This window comes from Mizuhopecten yessoensis, unplaced genomic scaffold (genome assembly GCF_002113885.1).
Source record: "Mizuhopecten yessoensis strain PY_sf001 unplaced genomic scaffold, ASM211388v2 scaffold716337, whole genome shotgun sequence".
Classification (NCBI taxonomy): Eukaryota; Metazoa; Mollusca; class Bivalvia; order Pectinida; family Pectinidae; genus Mizuhopecten; species Mizuhopecten yessoensis.
This window is the reverse complement of record NW_018480066.1, coordinates 569,141-586,976: the sequence shown is the minus strand read 5'-3', so window position 1 is coordinate 586,976 and position 17,836 is coordinate 569,141. Positions and strand designations below refer to the sequence as shown.

Here is a 17,836-nt window from a genome sequence, read left to right as displayed (position 1 = left end):
ACAATGGTGCCTTCTGGCAGAGAGCGGTCCGACCGAGCGGACACCCGAGGAGCCACCAAAGAACCCAAAAGGGTGGTGGACTCGGGGACAGATGATGCCGAAGGTGGTGGGCAAACCTCCTCCCCAAGAATCCGGGAAACGTCAGCCCTAAGGCCCCGCATACCGGATAACACATGCTGGGCCTCAACCTCAGCAGCCTCAGGGTCTCCCTCATCCTGGAAGTCCTCCTCTGAGGGCAAGCCCTCCTGAGGACTGTCGTCAGACGACTCGGAAAGACCAGCGTCTATATCCGAACAACCAGGTGAAAGATGAACAACATCATTGTCCTCTGCCATACCCGCGCCCTCAACGTCCATAGCCTCCACACCATCCAGACCAGAAGCCTGGGGCGGAGGAAATGGGCCAGCCAGAGGGGCCAACCCGAGAGAAGGCTCCCCGTACCGGCGTTTAGGTGCAGTGCGCCTAACGGCCGTGGCTGTAGGTTTAGGCTTAGTAGCCAAAACCCTACCCTTGGACCCAGAGACCAACGAGCCTGCCCGAGAGGCAGAAGTCCTAAAGGTCCGACACACCTTCTTAGGACCGGCCGATAAGGCCCCCGAAGTAGCAGAAAGTTGGGGGGGGTCAACAGAACTGCTAACACGTCTCCGCGAGGGAGAGACCAAACCCCAAGGATTCCATGACGGAAATGCCATGGGGTTAAACCCATATCCCGGAGGATAGGGGAAAGGTCCCGCGGGCTGGGAGTGACCCCAGAACTGGCCAAACTGGCCTGCCTGAGACTGGGGCTGGCCAACTTGCCCAAAGGGCGAAGGTGGACCGCCACTCCCTCCAGGTGGAAACCCGGACATGTACGGGCTAAGCCCGTAACTGCCGGGATGCTGTCGCAACCCAAAACCATCCGCAGGCTGGTAAGGGCGGCCCAAGGATGGTTGCCCGCAGGCACCCGTATACCCTAAGCCAGGGGAAAACGGAGGCCGGAAACCGGCCCCCTGTCCAGCAAACCCAACCCCTGGGGGGAAACCCCCCAGGTTCCCAGAAGAATGAAACTCGGGACCGGACCTAATAGGACCGGGTCCGGGTAACTGACCGGGAGGGTATGCCTGACCAGCATTGATGCCGGGATTAGTGAGCTGCGCGTCACTAATCCCGGTAGACACAGACAATCCCGAAAGAAAGTCTGTTGTCACACCAGGACCTGAACCCGAAAGAACAGGCCCGGCACCAAGACTGTCCCCAACGACCGCACCACCTGGAATGCCGGGATCACTGACAGAGTCAGTGACCGGCGGCCGGTAGTCCCTACCCGAAGGCAAGCGCGAAAGCTTACGGGCGTTCCCGGCCAATTCGACCCTTGGCTGTGCCAAGCCAGGGTCAGGCTGCCCCTCCCCTACTCCAGGGAGTTCCTGGACAGGAAGGGCCACCCCCTGCTCACGAGAGGGACTTGCCGAAGCAAGACCCCCCGAGACAGGAACAGAGACAGTACCACCAGACCCCAGAGAGCTGGTGGCACGACCCCTACCTCTCTGCTTCCCTCGCTTACCGGAAGAAACAGACGAATCTGTCTTACGGTAAGTTGAGGGTAGCTTTGGAACAATGAAGTCCTTGCCCTGAGATTTTGACTGTGAACAAAGTTCACAAGGCGAAACCTCACTGCAAGGACGACACCTGGGACAGGCATCATGAGGGTCCCGTTCCACAAAGAAATGGGAACACCCATGAGCACTACCTCGTCGCTGTCCCGACCGAGACATACCCTCCAAAGCGAACGTAAACAAAAAATTTACAAGCAGATAAAACGGGAAAATAAGGATAAAATACGATAGTACAAAGTACGCAACGTAGAAAGAATTTCACCCGTAATATAAATCAGAAAACGGTTAAAATAAATAACGTTTGCCGAAACAAACAACCGTCACCGAAATAAACAGAGGTCGGAAATTAACCCACGATAATGGCGGACCGTGGCACACCACCGGCACACGTGGAGTAAAATAACCGGCCGTAAAAGGCACAAAAATAATTTTCAACAACAATTAGTTATATCAATAAGGGCAGATGGGTAAAAGGCACACAAACTGCGCAAAAATATGAGTTGACACTCAAACCAAACCGACAAAACAAAGTTTTAAATTGGAGCAAGCTCCGTGCGTCAGCATGCAGCAGGCGCCATAAAAGGAAGAGGAAGGGAGATCACTCCGTGGCTCTGTCATCGAGATAGAGGTTACGTCACGGTAGGGAGGTAGGGATATTTGAATCATTTGTTTTTGGGCTACAAAGATTGGTGTAGGTATTGTATATGCATACTAAAGTTATGGTAATTATTACTGAAATGAAATGAAGTGTTTGTTTTTCTCAAGTCACTATTCTTCATTGCTGGGTTATTAGAACTGTCCTTCCAGTCGCTGAAGCTCTGGTATTTAAATCCGGCATTCGTGTTATTGAGTTGTGTGCTATAGTTACAACACAGATTGTTGGACAGTGTTGGGCGGGTCTCTGAATGGAATGGTATAGTCTCGGAATGATTGTTGTGTTTCCGAGTTGTGTAGTATATTGAAGAATACGTTTGCTTTTATTCAGTTTTACTGGAATTACTTGGCGAGTCATATACAATGAGGAAAGAATTGTCAAATTCGGTTCGAAAGTTCGTTGAGATTCGAAGACTGAGAAACCAAATTCCTCGGAAAGGACTATACTTGTCTTAATGGGGTTCATCAGTTAGAAAATAAGTATTGATCAAAGTTTTACTTTATACACAAACAATATGATTATCAAACGTGTCGCAACATTTCAAGATCAAATGGTCTGTTTGCTAAATTGTAGCTTGATAAAAAGGACCAGTCGGTCTTGTAATGTTGCGGCACGATGTACATTGTTTGTGTATAGAGGATAACTTTGATACGGACTAAAGTTGGGCAGTGGACAGTGGAACCGTAGCCATTTATAGATCTATGCTTTAGTTATCCGATCTGTAATACTTTGCTATCGTCATGTACCTTGGTCAGGCCATTTTCTTTACTTAGTATCTCCTCCAATGTCGAACGTGGCATGGGAGTCAATTATAACATTGAGAAGTTCTTTCTAGTATATCACAAATATGATGATGTGTAGGCACACTTGTCATGCATTTCGTTTGGAGAAGTCTCGCCGATAACACTTTCTATTGGTAGAAAGTTCCACAAACCATAAAGAATTGTCTGTTTAGAAACAATGGGAGTATATAGGTGGGTGTTTCAGAGACCGAGTAATCACTCCCTCTTCGTATGTATAACACACTCTGCTAGTTCCCAGTTACAAGCGTAGGGTATTCGGATGAAAGGTGACAAGTTAGATACCATGGATAAAACAGTTAAAACCATCTAACATTCGAAATACCTCTCGAAATTTTAGGTTCCAAATAATAGGGTACAGGAAATTTCAAGAACAGAACAGATGTGCTAAGGATTATAGAGCAAACACGTGTTGTGGTAAAGGTGACCAGTCAATGTGGATGCAACGGCTAGCCCATGATTGGTAAAACTAATGTATACATTAAACACAAATTAGGTCGTACAACGAATTCCATATTTATAACAAGGGCATCACTACATCTTCCTTAAGCTATTTTGTTAGGAACTCCAGATTGAGAGTTTCTGAGAAAAGTATTAAATATGAACATTAATTTATCAATTTAATCATAATATTATCTGCTTGTTTTAGTGTGTAATAACATAATAACATGCAAAGTACATAAGAATAATGTGTTATTGCACTAAACATAAACGTTTGATATGTGAAAATGTATTTAACGGTATTATTTTATGCAGGTAGGTAAATATGTCGTGTTTAATTTCAGATTTTTAAGTTTTTACATTTACGTAACTAGATAAGAAGTATAATATGGTGACAAAAGTATTATTGCGTATAACTAGATACTTTAAGTAAATGTTATAAAATGTCGTGACAAGCGGTTTTATTGTACATGGGTAAACATAGGATTTACTTTCATATACTAGTCTTATCTGCTTTTATTTGTTCTTACGTCTATGGAACTCGTTGACATATTTTACATAAAATGAATGTTATTCGATCGCATGCGTACTGTGATGTTAACCATACAGCGACAGTCCGGGAACTATCGAAAGCAGAGACGAACATTAATTTTATTATCGCCAAAATAATGAGAGTCTGGTGAATAATTGTGTCAGAGTTGTTCCAACGGCTGGGAATAATAATCCCACATCGTCCAAAAAACCCACATTACAAGAATAAGCAGCGTTAACAAGCCCTAAAGAGTGCACGGGTCAACACACGTGATTTAATATTGGTTATTATGTCTCCGGTACACGACACTTCCCGGCGTAATAGTACTTTTATCGTGTGGTAACGCTGTACCGACACGGGGGCATTACAATCACACATGTTCCTCACTCTCTGACATTTTGCATTGAGAATAATTGTCCAAGATAAAAATATTATCAACATCATTTACATGAATAACAATCGTGTCCTATATTCTTATCTGATGGATTAAATGTCAGAGTGTCTAGACGCAAATAAATCACATATCAAATGCTTTAATCAAATGTTTACGGGCTATACATTTTTCTATATTCATCAGCATTATCTCACGTTTCGTTGGAGGCTGCTACGGTTTATTGGATTTTGTGTTTTGTCCATTCTCTGTAATAATTGGCTATATGTAGGTATAAGATTTCCGGAAGGAACATCTGGATTCAAATGTCTGGGGACGGAGTCGGAAAGAACATCGCATCATCATCGATTGATCCGAATATTAAGTAATCCAGCAAACAATCCGTGTTAGCCGAGGTTTCTACCTGGCATTCAGTACATGGGGATTTTAGTTAACTTAATCGTGAATTTGATTTGTGGTTAATTTTAAGACCTACATGATTGCATTAGAAGCACGTGCAGTTTGGTTATAGCATGAACAAGACTCCTGTACCTAAATGTCAACTACTTGTGTTATGACGAAATATGAGGAAATTTAGCAACGGTGATTAATTGACATTTGATATCATACGAAGTCTAGAGAATAAGAACACGAATAACAATATCAGAATTCTTTATTTGTGATCATCCCATCCGAAGTCTTCACCCGTAATTTCGTAAAATCGTTTATTAAATGGTCTGTAGAAATCCCTGAGACGTTTGACTAGCCGGGGTGTAACTGTGGGGTAATGTTTGGCCCCGTTCACTCCCACACACCTGGGTTTCCCGTGTCGCTCGTGCTTCTTCACGCACGGAAATCCACGTGTTTTGTTAAAATACAAATGTTTTGAGGTAATTATACGTTTGAGACCGAGAAAATCTTGTACCTTTGCTATCTCCCCTGCCGGATCGGCCACAAGTCTTTCACCGCTCACAAAGTGAATCTGATTCAAGGAAAAGTATTGTAACCATCGTACAAGACTTTTAGAGTAAACACCATTGCACAGAACTGACCAGGATGTGTCCACCAGTCCGGTAGCATTATTGAGAAAGGCCAGCTCCTCGAACGTCCGGATGTCGGAATGTTTGGACGCCAACTGCACATAGTCTGAAAACGCCCGAGAGACTGGGTCCCTAACGACAACTATAAGTTTTATATGTTTGGCCATTCGGTGCACTTTTTCAGGGACACCTTTAATGACGTAATAACTAGGTGTTTTCTCTATGGTCAACTGGCTGCTGAGTGTTGCTGGCATCTGTTTCCTGAAAAATACAAAGAGAAAAAGACAAATTATAGATTATTGATGAGTCCAATAAAGTGAAACTACTCAACAACGTCAATTAGTTACCAAGACCAGGAGTGGTTGTGACGTCACGCTATCTAGTGTATCATACATTGACCAAAACATTTAGTTATGATGCCTAAATGGAGATATTTACCACTGCATTCTGACATGTCAGCCTTGTTATTGCTGTACCCTTTGGCCCGGTGCCGGTTAAGCTAGACCTGTTACCCCTACATCCCGAGTGTTCGTGGTCAGGTCTGTTAAACATATGGTAAACACGTCACAGGTGCTAGAAAATTGTTTTGGTTGGTTTAAATAACATCTGTATTATTACACTTTTCCCCACGATTTTATACTCAAAGTATTTATTCCATGCCTTAAGACTTCTACTTTTGCCCTACGTAAGATATACGGTGTCTTCTTGTTCAAAAAGAGTGTCATAACAGTTCAAGTTTATTATGTAAAATATCCTGAAATACTACACACAGAAAAGCTACAATAAGGATGACTGCACGCATTTGACAATCTACATCGGTCTTAATTTCCCTTGCCTGTCGTTATTGTCAATATTCAGGGTTGTGTCTTTAAATTCCGTTATCAAATAAGCTGGACCCGTATCCATAAACCATTTTCATGCTCAAAACAAGACTGTATGCTCAAGTTCAATTCCTTGTAAGTGATAAAGTATTTCCATTTAAATTAACATTTTGTAGGTACATGAGACTTGTAACTGTGGACTATTCCCTGATGGTCTATCCCGTCACAAGATATCGGTTAGTTACAAGAAATGTGATAAAACACATTAACGTTAATTTTAACATTAGAACATGCAGTTTCAGATACATGAATGAAGGCTTTCAATGGTTATAACATGTAAAGTAGAAACAAATTACTCCCAGAGTGTCAATATATTAGGACAAAATGTACCACGTCGTCAACAAACAAGGACAAAATATACAACAACGTCAACACACAATGAGAAAATACACCATAACCTAACACACGAGGGCAGAATATAGGACAGCATAAACACACAGACAAAATATACAACAGCGTCAACACACAATGAGAAAATATACCATAGACTAACACACGAGAGCAGAATATACAACAGCGTAAACACACAATGAGAAAATACACCATAACCTAACACACGAGGGCAGAATATAGCATAGCATAAACACACACAGACAAAATATACAACAGCGTCAACACACAATGAGAAAATATACCATAGACTAACACACGAGGGCAGAATATAGCACAGCATAAACACACACAGACAAAATATACAACAGCGTCAGCACACAATGAGAAAATATACCATAGCCTAACACACGAGAGCAAAATATACAACAGCGTCAACACACAATGAGAAAATATACCATAACCTAACACACGAGGGCAGAATATATCACAGCATAAACACACACAGACAAAATAAACAACAGCGTCAACACACGAGGACAAAATGTACAACAGCGTCAACACACGAGGACAATTATACGACAGCGTCAACACTCAATGACAACCTATACAACAGCGTCAACACACATGTACAAATTATACGACAGCGTCAACACACGAGGACAAATTATACCACAGCGTCGACACACGAGGAAAAATTATACGCCAGCGTCAACACTCACTGACAACCTATACAATAGCGTCAACACACATGTACAAATTATCCGACAGCGTCAACACACGTGGACAAATTATACCATAGCGTCAACACTCAATGACAACCTATACAATAGCGTCAACACACATGTACAAATTATACAACAGCGTCAGCCCACAATGAGAAAATATACCATAGACTAACACACGAGGGCAGAATATAGCATAGCATAAACACACACAGACAAAATAAACGACAGCGTCCACACACGAGGACAAAATATACCACAGCATCACCACACGAGGACAAATTATACCACAGCGTCAACACTCAAGGACAACATATACAACAGCGTCAACACACATGGACAAAATGTACTACGTCAAGGACAAAAGTGACGATACTACAACGTAAACACAAAAAGACATATACATCAAAATTAAAATACACATAGTGAAATTCACGAACTTGTATTGGATGGCCTGAAAACTAGCTGTATTATTAGATTCACCAGGCAGTAAGAAATAACAAGCTATTTCAGCACCATATGCGGCCCCCATCATACGAAACCTACAAAAGAATGTAGGTTACAAGCGATCTGAAACGGGGAAAAAACAATAAACACAATTCATATCAGATCATATCATGATGATCACATTTTAGCGTAAATTGACATCGCTCCGATAGAAAACCCTGGCTATGTAGCGTATTGATCAACAGGAAGTACGCTCCTTAACTTAAGGAAATTTCTTTGACTTTTATTTTTGCAACGTGGAAAATAGTTCTGAAAAAAACCACCGGTTCAGATTTTTTTTTATTATTTTCAGCAATGTTTTCCAATTGAAAAACGTCAGTTCAGAAACGCTCGTGAAACTGTGACAATGCTCTGGAAAAGGAAATAACGATGACATGTATGGTGCTACTGAGAAAAGGGGCAAAAATAACGATCTGAATCAAAGAAGTGACTTTGTCCTAGAATATCGTTATAAGGTGACTCTTAGTGTCATACATCCCCGATATCCAGGGGTTATGAGCGTAGGTGATCGTAACCCGTGGAAATCGAGGATGAGTGTCATAATGCAGGTGCATGTATTTAGGTGAAGCTGTGAAGCTAGCGAAGTGAGGTAACTGTCTTTAATACCAATTTAAGAAGAATACATGAGATGCAGTAAGTTATGAAAATTGTTTATATTCTTTGACAAACATCGTAAATGCAACTTTTAATATCATTTCAATAATTTGGCAAGTGAGTTTTCTTCATATTGTCAATAGCCCTGGTATAACCACCAACGTGGTTCTCATTTCGTCCCTATTTTTATAGGAAAATGCACAGAAAAGTATAACTGTGTTGGCTACTTAGGACTTTCTTGTGTTAGGACTTTTTCGTGTTTGGACTTTCTCGCGTTAGGACTTTCTTGTGTTAGGACTTTCTCGTGTTAGTCTTTCTCGCGTTAGGACTTTCTCGTGTTATGACTTTTTTGTGTTAGTCTCGTGTTAGGACTTTCTTGTGTTAGTCTCGTGTTAGGACTTTCTCATGCTAGGTCTTTCTTGTGTTAGTCTCGTGTTAGGACTTTCTCATGTTGAATGGTACGCACTCGTGACTAGTGGCTACTTTTCAATGCTTAACTGAAGGTTGAGACTAAATCTGAAATACCCTCCTTTATTAACCACTTATTTTGTGGTTATTTGACAGTTTGTGTGGATGCCAGTAATAAGTTATGTTAGTAAAACTCTGTGGATTGGTTTGTGACACTACCTTACCGTCGAGGCTATAGTAACATATACAAAGTACCTTTCCCAGTATCCCATACCGACGAAATTGTCTTTATTGAGTAAGTACATGTGACAGGGCGGACAACATTAACGCTCGGCCAGCCACTTTGGAGTATAGTGGTTATTGTGTTTTATCGCGGTATGTCTTGATACATCCCTGTTCCTGCTTCCGCCAAGTGTCGCAGAACTGCGATAAAACTTAGTCTCCTGAGAGCTGCTGCCATTATAAAGGATGCTGTAGCCATTTGGGGCCATCAGCCATTCGTGTGTATATCTAATACCATTACCGATCAAATAAAGCTGATGCGACAATATCATGGGTAATATAAGTGATGTTATATAATTTCTCCTATTGTCCCAATAGTGTTATTGCATTTCATTCTAACGTCATCCGTCCCCAAGGTAACTACAGTAGACCCCGACCCCACATAATATAATAGACGGCCTCGCTGTCGAGATGACTTTCTTATCTTCGGATAAAAGATATATTTTCGAATTTATTTAATTTAATTATTGGACAAACCATTGGTCTGTCTGGTTTTTATTACAATGGACAGTGGTAAATGAGACCTTGCTATCAGACGTTGAAGTTGGTGCTTCCTCCGCATTCAGACAAATTGATATTGAGTTATGTCACGTGCCAAGAAAGTGATATAGTGCTACGAGGATGACCGTTACCCTAATCACAAGGAAAGTCTCGGGTGTGATCACATGCTTGAATTAGAGCATTATGTCCCCTCCTCCCCCTTCATGTCTGAATAAACCGTTTTACATATTACATATCACCATAAATGTTAAAGAGATGCACTTCAACCTTGAGCAACAAAGAAAAAGTCATTTTTATCTTTCTGTGTGCTTTCGTTTGGTTCAAGATAAACTTAAATACCAAATGACAGACGGCTGTTTTTGTGAGGACAATATCATGTTTCTATGGTTATTATTTTCAACAGGCGTCACGCGTTATTCAGGAAATCATTCTTGAAATACCGTTGGAATTTGACGTCAGTACATGTCTGGTCTCTAATTACTGGCTTTGACGGGGAAAGCCGACTGAAAAAAATTACGCTGAATTGGAGTTCTTGGTATTACGCTTTCATATTGTTTTGAAAGTATTATTTTCTACATGCTATATAATGGAGAGGTAAATACATAGATATAGTATCATGTTTTCCATTTAATAGCGTTTCCATTACACGAGTAAAATACAAATGATATTCGATGAGAAACCATTCAATATGTTGTTTATTACCTCTATGGCGTCACAATCAAAGACAATGCCAAACGCACACATTTTAAGCTTTCCCATTGGTTAGTTTATATCTGTTGGTTTTGTAATCGGTATTTTTATTGATTAAAACCCAAGAAAGTGCAAATCATTTAGTAAATTGACTATTTTCCATTCCAATGAGAACTATCGCATTGACATATTCATAACCACTATTTCGCGTCATCAGTCAATAATTATTCAATGTAATATCTTAGACTTGCCAGCCATGCAATGTATTTTATAATGTTCATGAATCTATGTGATAATATGTCTTTAATCCGGAACGTACTTGTTAAATATTATATTTCCGGTTATGTTTCGATGACTTGTGTAGATGTCCCACTTAGTCAGACAAATCACACGCGCTCTGACGTAACAAGTTAATAGTAACGAGCGCTGTGACTGCTGTCTGTGTTTATCAGACTGCCTGCCGTTCTAAATCAGCCGACATTAACATGAATAGGAAGAGTGGTTGTTAGTTATTTATTTACATTACTAATATGATACCAATCATTCACATGCTGAGTGTATAGATAACCACACATTAGCTCCCAGACGAATGTCTCGCGCTCCTCTCGCGCTGCATCCCTAGCAGCCTCCTCTAGCATTGTATCCCTCTTTCAAATTTATCCCTCCCAGCCCTTATCAAAGTACACCAAACATATGGTGACCACGTTTTATAGAACACTTCCTCACGAACTCCCTGTCGATATCACAAGCACACTGCGGTTTATTCATACTAGGTCATGACTCCGGTTTACACTTGGTATTTTGTATACATTCATTGTAACTTACAACGTCAGTCATGTACTAGTGCTTTAATACGAGGAACAATAACATATATGGACACAAACCGGTTCAAAATCAGGCCGCATAAAGTACACATAAGATATGACCCTAATAGAAGTTACCGTGTACCATCGTTATTATTCTGTGAGCATTAAAGTTCATAAACCGTTAAGGTTGTAGCTTATCTCAAAAATGGGATTAGAAAACCATACCCAGTGACCATAAGGATGGGTGTTATTTATTCAACAAACAGTTCTAGGGAATCAAAGAAATATAGAGCAGAATAATTCAAATATGGTGGCTGACATGTGCAATTTCGTTATTTCGCAGCAAGTAAGTAACGATATATATATAGTCTTTTCGCCCGCAGATGTTATCGTATTTTTGAAGCAAAATAACGACACAACTAATAACAAAATGGCACATATCAGCCACCATATTCAAATGTTTATTATGTGTTCATAAAATCTAAAAATAGCGATTTGCATGTACAGGAAACGAAGTTTTAATGTGTGGAGATCCTCCTTTACGACACATGTACTGGTATATAAAACCACACCAATCTCTTCATCACATCGTCGACGGTGAGGCGTCAGTAGTAACCATTAATTAACATAATATTGAAAAATAAACTACCATGTATCTATAGAATGAAACATATCACAGTGTACTGCTGACACAACGAAAAGTAGGCGCCTGAACATCTGTACGTCTCTGTTCACCAGTAACATAATTACCTTAATTATACATTTGTCTACGTGCTATCTCATGCAACACTCAGCAGTTCACGTTTCTCCCTCGCAAATGTCTTGTATGCAAATAGTAGATCTCGGTATGCAGATTGGGTCCATTTATTCATTTGTGTACTTAACTATCTAGTTTTCTTCTACTGATTTCTTAAGTGCTTAAAAATTGAATTTACATGCAGTTTAAATTGGAACTGTGTGAGCGCTGGAACACTTCTATGGTGTTGGGAAGTAAAGAACCGAGGTTTGTGGAGAATTGTAACTAACAGTAGTGTTAATGTGGTTTGTAAGAGATGGCCTATCTTGTTTAGATAATTATGTTTTTCACAACGCCCAGATTTATATATGTCATTTGTTTCTACATGACAGGAAAGCAAAAAATGCAATCGTGTTATATGATTACAGCGATAATTCCAACTGGCCAATTATGGGTTCTAGCTGTCAATCTCCCTGCTTTTGGTGTCACTGAAAACGTGATATATAGGCGATTTCAATTTCCCCTACTTCCGCTGCATCAACAATTCTTGAAGAAATTGGCATGTACATTGGAGAGTCGAAGGCATCAAGTAATCTACTCAAATGTCATCATATCGATTTTTAAGAATCATGTAACCAGTACTTGAACACGATAAAATTTTGATCGTTGGTCGATTTAAACTAAGAATGACCAAACGGCCCGTTACTGATCAGTCTTTATCACTCTGATCTTTTACACCAGACCTTGTAAAACTTTCCTCTCACTATTACAACCAATTCAAGGCGTTCTCCACACGTTAACAACAACAATCCAAGCTTTACTCCACACGTAAACAACAACAATCTAAGCTTTACTCCACACGTACACAACAACAATCCAAGCTTTACTCCACACGTTAACAACAACAATCCGAGCTTTACTCCACACGTTAACAACAACAATCCAAGCTTTACTCCACACTCACAGCTCCATCCTGTCCCTCTCATGACCACCAACAATCCAAGCCTTTATCCTCTCATGACCACCAACAATACAAACCATTCTACACACAGTATTATCAGCAATGCAAGCTGTAATTCACTTATTATCACCAACAATCCTAGCCTGTATCCTCTCATGACCACCACCCACCCAAGCCTTTATCCTCTCATGACCCCCAACCATCCAAGCCTTTATCCTCTCATGATCACCAACAATCCTAGCCTTTATCCTCTCATGACCACCAACAATCCAAGCCTTTATCCTCTCATTACCACCAACCATCCAAGCCTTTATCCTCTCATGACCCCCAACAATCCTAGCCTTTATCCTCTCATGACCACCAACAATCCAAGCCTTTATCCTCTCATTACCACCAACCATCCAAGCCTTTATCCTCTCATGACCACCAACCATCCTAGCCTTTATCCTCTCATGACCACCAACAATCCTAGCCTTTATCCTGGCATGACCACCAACCATCCAAGCCTTTATCATCTCATGACCACCAACAATCCTAGCCTTTATCCTCTCATGACCACCAACAAGCCAAGCCTTTATCCTCTCATGCCCACCAACAAGCCAAGCCTTTATCCTCTCATGACCCCCAACAAGCCAAGCCTTTATCCTCTCATGACCCCCAACAAGCCAAGCCTTTATCCTCTCATGACCACCACCCATCCAAGCCTGTATCCTCTCATGACCACCACCCATCCAAGCCTGTATCCTCTCATGACCACCAACAATCCAAACCTTTTTACACATAGTATTATCAGCAATGCAAGCTGTAATTCACAAATTATCACCAACAATCCTAGCCTGTATCATCTCATGACCACCATCCTCTCATGACCACCAACAATCCAACCCTTTATCCTCTCATGACCACCAACCATACAAGCCTCTATCCGCTCATGGCCACCAACCATCCAAACCTTTATCCTCTCATGATCACCAACAAGCCAAGCCTTTATCCTCTCATGATCACCAACAATCCTAGCCTTTATCCTCTTATGACCACCAACAATCCAAGCCTTTATCTTCTCATGACCACCAACCATCCAAGCCTTTATACTCTCATGACCACCAACAATCCAAGCCTTTTTCCTCTCATGACCACCAACCATCCAAGCCTTTATCCTCTCATGGCCACCAACAATCCAAGCCTTTATCCTCTCATGACCACCAACCATACAAGCCTTTATCCGCTCATGGCCACCAACCATCCAAACCTTTATCCTCTCATGATCACCAACAAGCCAAGCCTTTATCCTCTCATGACCACCAACAAGCCAAGCCTTTATCCTCTCATGACCACCAACAAGCCAAGCCTTTATCCTCTCATGATCACCAACCATCCAAGCCTGTATCCTCTCATGGCCACCAACAATCCAAACCTTTATACACACAGTATTATCAGCAATGCAAGCTGTAATTCACATATTATCACCAACAATCCTAGCCTGTATCCTCTCATGACCACCAACAATCCAAGCCTTTATCCTTTCATGACCACCAACCATCCAAGCCTTTATCCTCTCATGATCACCAAGCCAAGCTTTTATCCTCTCATGACCACCAACCATCCAAGCCTGTATACTCTCATGGCCACCAACAATCCAAACCTTTATACACACAGTATTATCAGCAATGCAAGCTGTAATTCACATATTATCACCAACAATCCTAGCCTGTATCCTCTCATGACCACCAACAATCCAAGCCTTTATCCTTTCATGACCACCAACCATCCAAGCCTTTATCCTCTCATGATCACCAAGCCAAGCTTTTATCCTCTCATGACCACCAACCATCCAAGCCTGTATACTCTCATGGCCACCAACAATCCAAACCTTTATACACACAGTATTATCAGCAATGCAAGCTGTAATTCACATATTATCACCAACAATCCTAGCCTGTATCCTCTCATGACCACCAACAATCCAAGCCTTTATCCTTTCATGACCACCAACCATCCAAGCCTTTATCCTCTCATGATCACCAAGCCAAGCTTTTATCCTCTCATGACCACCAACCATCCAAGCCTGTATACTCTCATGGCCACCAACAATCCAAACCTTTATACACACAGTATTATCAGCAATGCAAGCTGTAATTCACATATTATCACCAACAATCCTAGCCTGTATCCTCTCATGACCACCAACAATCCAAGCCTTTATCCTTTCATGACCACCAACCATCCAAGCCTTTATCCTCTCATGATCACCAAGCCAAGCTTTTATCCTCTCATGACCACCAACCATCCAAGCCTGTATACTCTCATGGCCACCAACAATCCAAACCTTTATACACACAGTATTATCAGCAATGCAAGCTGTAATTCACATATTATCACCAACAATCCTAGCCTGTATCCTCTCATGACCACCAACAATCCAAGCCTTTATCCTTTCATGACCACCAACCATCCAAGCCTTTATCCTCTCATGATCACCAAGCCAAGCTTTTATCCTCTCATGACCACCAACCATCCAAGCCTGTATACTCTCATGGCCACCAACAATCCAAACCTTTATACACACAGTATTATCAGCAATGCAAGCTGTAATTCACATATTATCACCAACAATCCTAGCCTGTATCCTCTCATGACCACCAACAATCCAAGCCTTTATCCTTTCATGACCACCAACCATCCAAGCCTTTATCCTCTCATGATCACCAAGCCAAGCCTTTATCCTCTCATGACCACCAACCATCCAAGCCTTTATCCTCTCATGATCACCAAAAATCCTAGCCTTTATCCTCTCATGACCACCAACAATCCAAGCCTTTATCCTCTCATGACCACCAACCATCCAAGCCTTTATCCTCTCATGACCACCAACCATCCAAGCCTTTATCCTCTCATGATCACCAAAAATCCTAGCCTTTATCCTCTCATGACCACCAACAATCCAAGCCTTTATCCTCTCATGACCACCAACCATCCAAGCATTTATCCTCTCAAGACCACCAACAATCAAAACCTTTCTCCTTCAAGATCACCAACAATCCAAATCTTTCTACACACAGTATCATCAGCAATGCAAACTTTAATTCACATATTATCGCCAACTCTCCAAGCCTTTCTCTCAAAAAATTGTTGTTTTTATCCCGGATAAGAATATTGCAAAGCATGACTTATTTCCGACGAATTTATTCCTAGCTAGGTATACCATGACAACGTTTAATTTGTCTTTTATCCAACCAACAAGGAACAAGTTGTAAAGCGAAAGTCCCTAAAGACGATGTAAACAATGACAATGTCATCGAACTGTCCAAAGGCTAGCCATCTGTGACGTAACTGTCAAGATTGGATGCCAAATCAATAGCTCAAAGGGGTTACAGTGTGCACGTGTATGACCTTAACGGGAACACGGCATATGTAACCATGCCAAGAGTATCACAAATCAAGAAATATAAATTATGTAAATGAATAAGGATTGAAGTGTGGGAACAACATTTGCAGAAGTGTGACGTAATGTCAGGAGAACAAATTCTGTCCATAACAAACATTAAATCATTTCAGCGTGAATGTGTACATGTACAACAGGGACACAATAATAAATGTCCTTGGACTATAACTTGAGGGTGACTAGTGTTTGTACGAAATTAAGAATGATATGTCTTTCTAATTAACCTTCTCAGCCCCAGACTCAGTAATGATTAATCATCACCCGCCTCTGAATAAACATCAAGCTATAATTTAAAGTAACCTGATGGTAAAACAAGACGTCATTAATTCATGTTTTATGTGACGTCACCGGAAATGGAGAAATCTCTACTTGAGATTTGCAAACATCAATGGCTTATAAAATGTGCAAATGTGTAACAAAAATGACGACATCATTGAACTGTGACACGGACACACTGCATCAGAGCACACAAAGGAATGGTGTTTGATGACGGGATCCGTGACTCAATCTGTGGCGAGTGTGAGCTGCCTTTATCTCGGTAGATCAAGACATAACTATCTTTCCTTTACTTAAGCGGAGATGCACCTGTGAAGTGTTGAGTATGCAGAACAACAGACATATTCATAACCCTGACCACTAACATCAAACAGATTACAGTTAAGATGAGCTTCACTTCACATTCTGTTTGGCAATGTCAGAACGCTACAAATGTGGGGACCTCGTGTGCTACTTTGGTATTTTGGCTCCCGTGGAACTTGTGCTATTTGTAAGGTTCGCCAGCCTAACAATCAGCCCTGAAACACCTGGGGAACTCTTCAGACCTCTGTACATTTCTGGTCAGTCTATTAACATTGCCTGGTCAGCCTATTAACATTGTTTGCATGCTTTGAATCAGATAACACAGCATATCACAGATGATTTGCTGGTAGTCTATAGTGTTTGTTAAACATTAACAATATCTACGGTATAAGTTAAGTTTAACCCATCTTAACATTACACATTAATAATCTTAATCATTCAAAGTTGTCAGTGTTAGTTATTTCTACTCGGTTTAACAGTTAGTAGACCCGTTTTAACATGATACACATTGATGTCTGTTATAAAGTTAAGCTAACTTAACACGATACAAACAGTCGCCGTAGAGAAATTCTTTTCCCATCCAGGATATAAAGAATGTGGTTAGAGACCAAAGTTGTGGTAAGGAATGCTTATTTTAAAACATTAAGTGAAACGAAGGTTGAGAGAAGGGGAGATGGGAATCGAGAGAGGAGGGGGTTAACGAGATTGACTGACAGACACGTGACAGTTAAACCCGCGAGCAGGTTTAACGGCACGAAAAACGGTTAAAACTCACAGATGGATGCCAAAATATTGTTCTTGAAGATGGAAAAGCTTCCTTTAATTCCAGACACCCCATCGGGAAATCTGGGATTAAACAGAGTCTGATGTGAAAACTTTCTCACTCTGTTCTGATGTCTTTAATGGCATAGAGAATTTGACACATTGTACCGTTATATTTATGCAACCTTCTTGACCCCCCCCC

At 41.1% G+C, this 17,836-nt stretch overlaps 1 protein-coding gene across 1 annotated transcript in view; it reads right to left on the bottom strand.

Moving 5' to 3' along the window:
• Window positions 1-5,058: 5,058 nt before the first annotated feature.
• LOC110443305 (heparan sulfate glucosamine 3-O-sulfotransferase 6-like) overlaps window positions 5,059-17,836 on the bottom strand; it is a 32,971-nt gene continuing 20,193 nt past the window's right edge. The window contains exon 2 of the mRNA XM_021487453.1: window positions 5,059-5,691. Coding sequence (XP_021343128.1) covers window positions 5,064-5,691 — 628 coding nt within the window. The 3' untranslated portion in view covers window positions 5,059-5,063. The remainder of the gene's footprint in view (window positions 5,692-17,836) is intronic.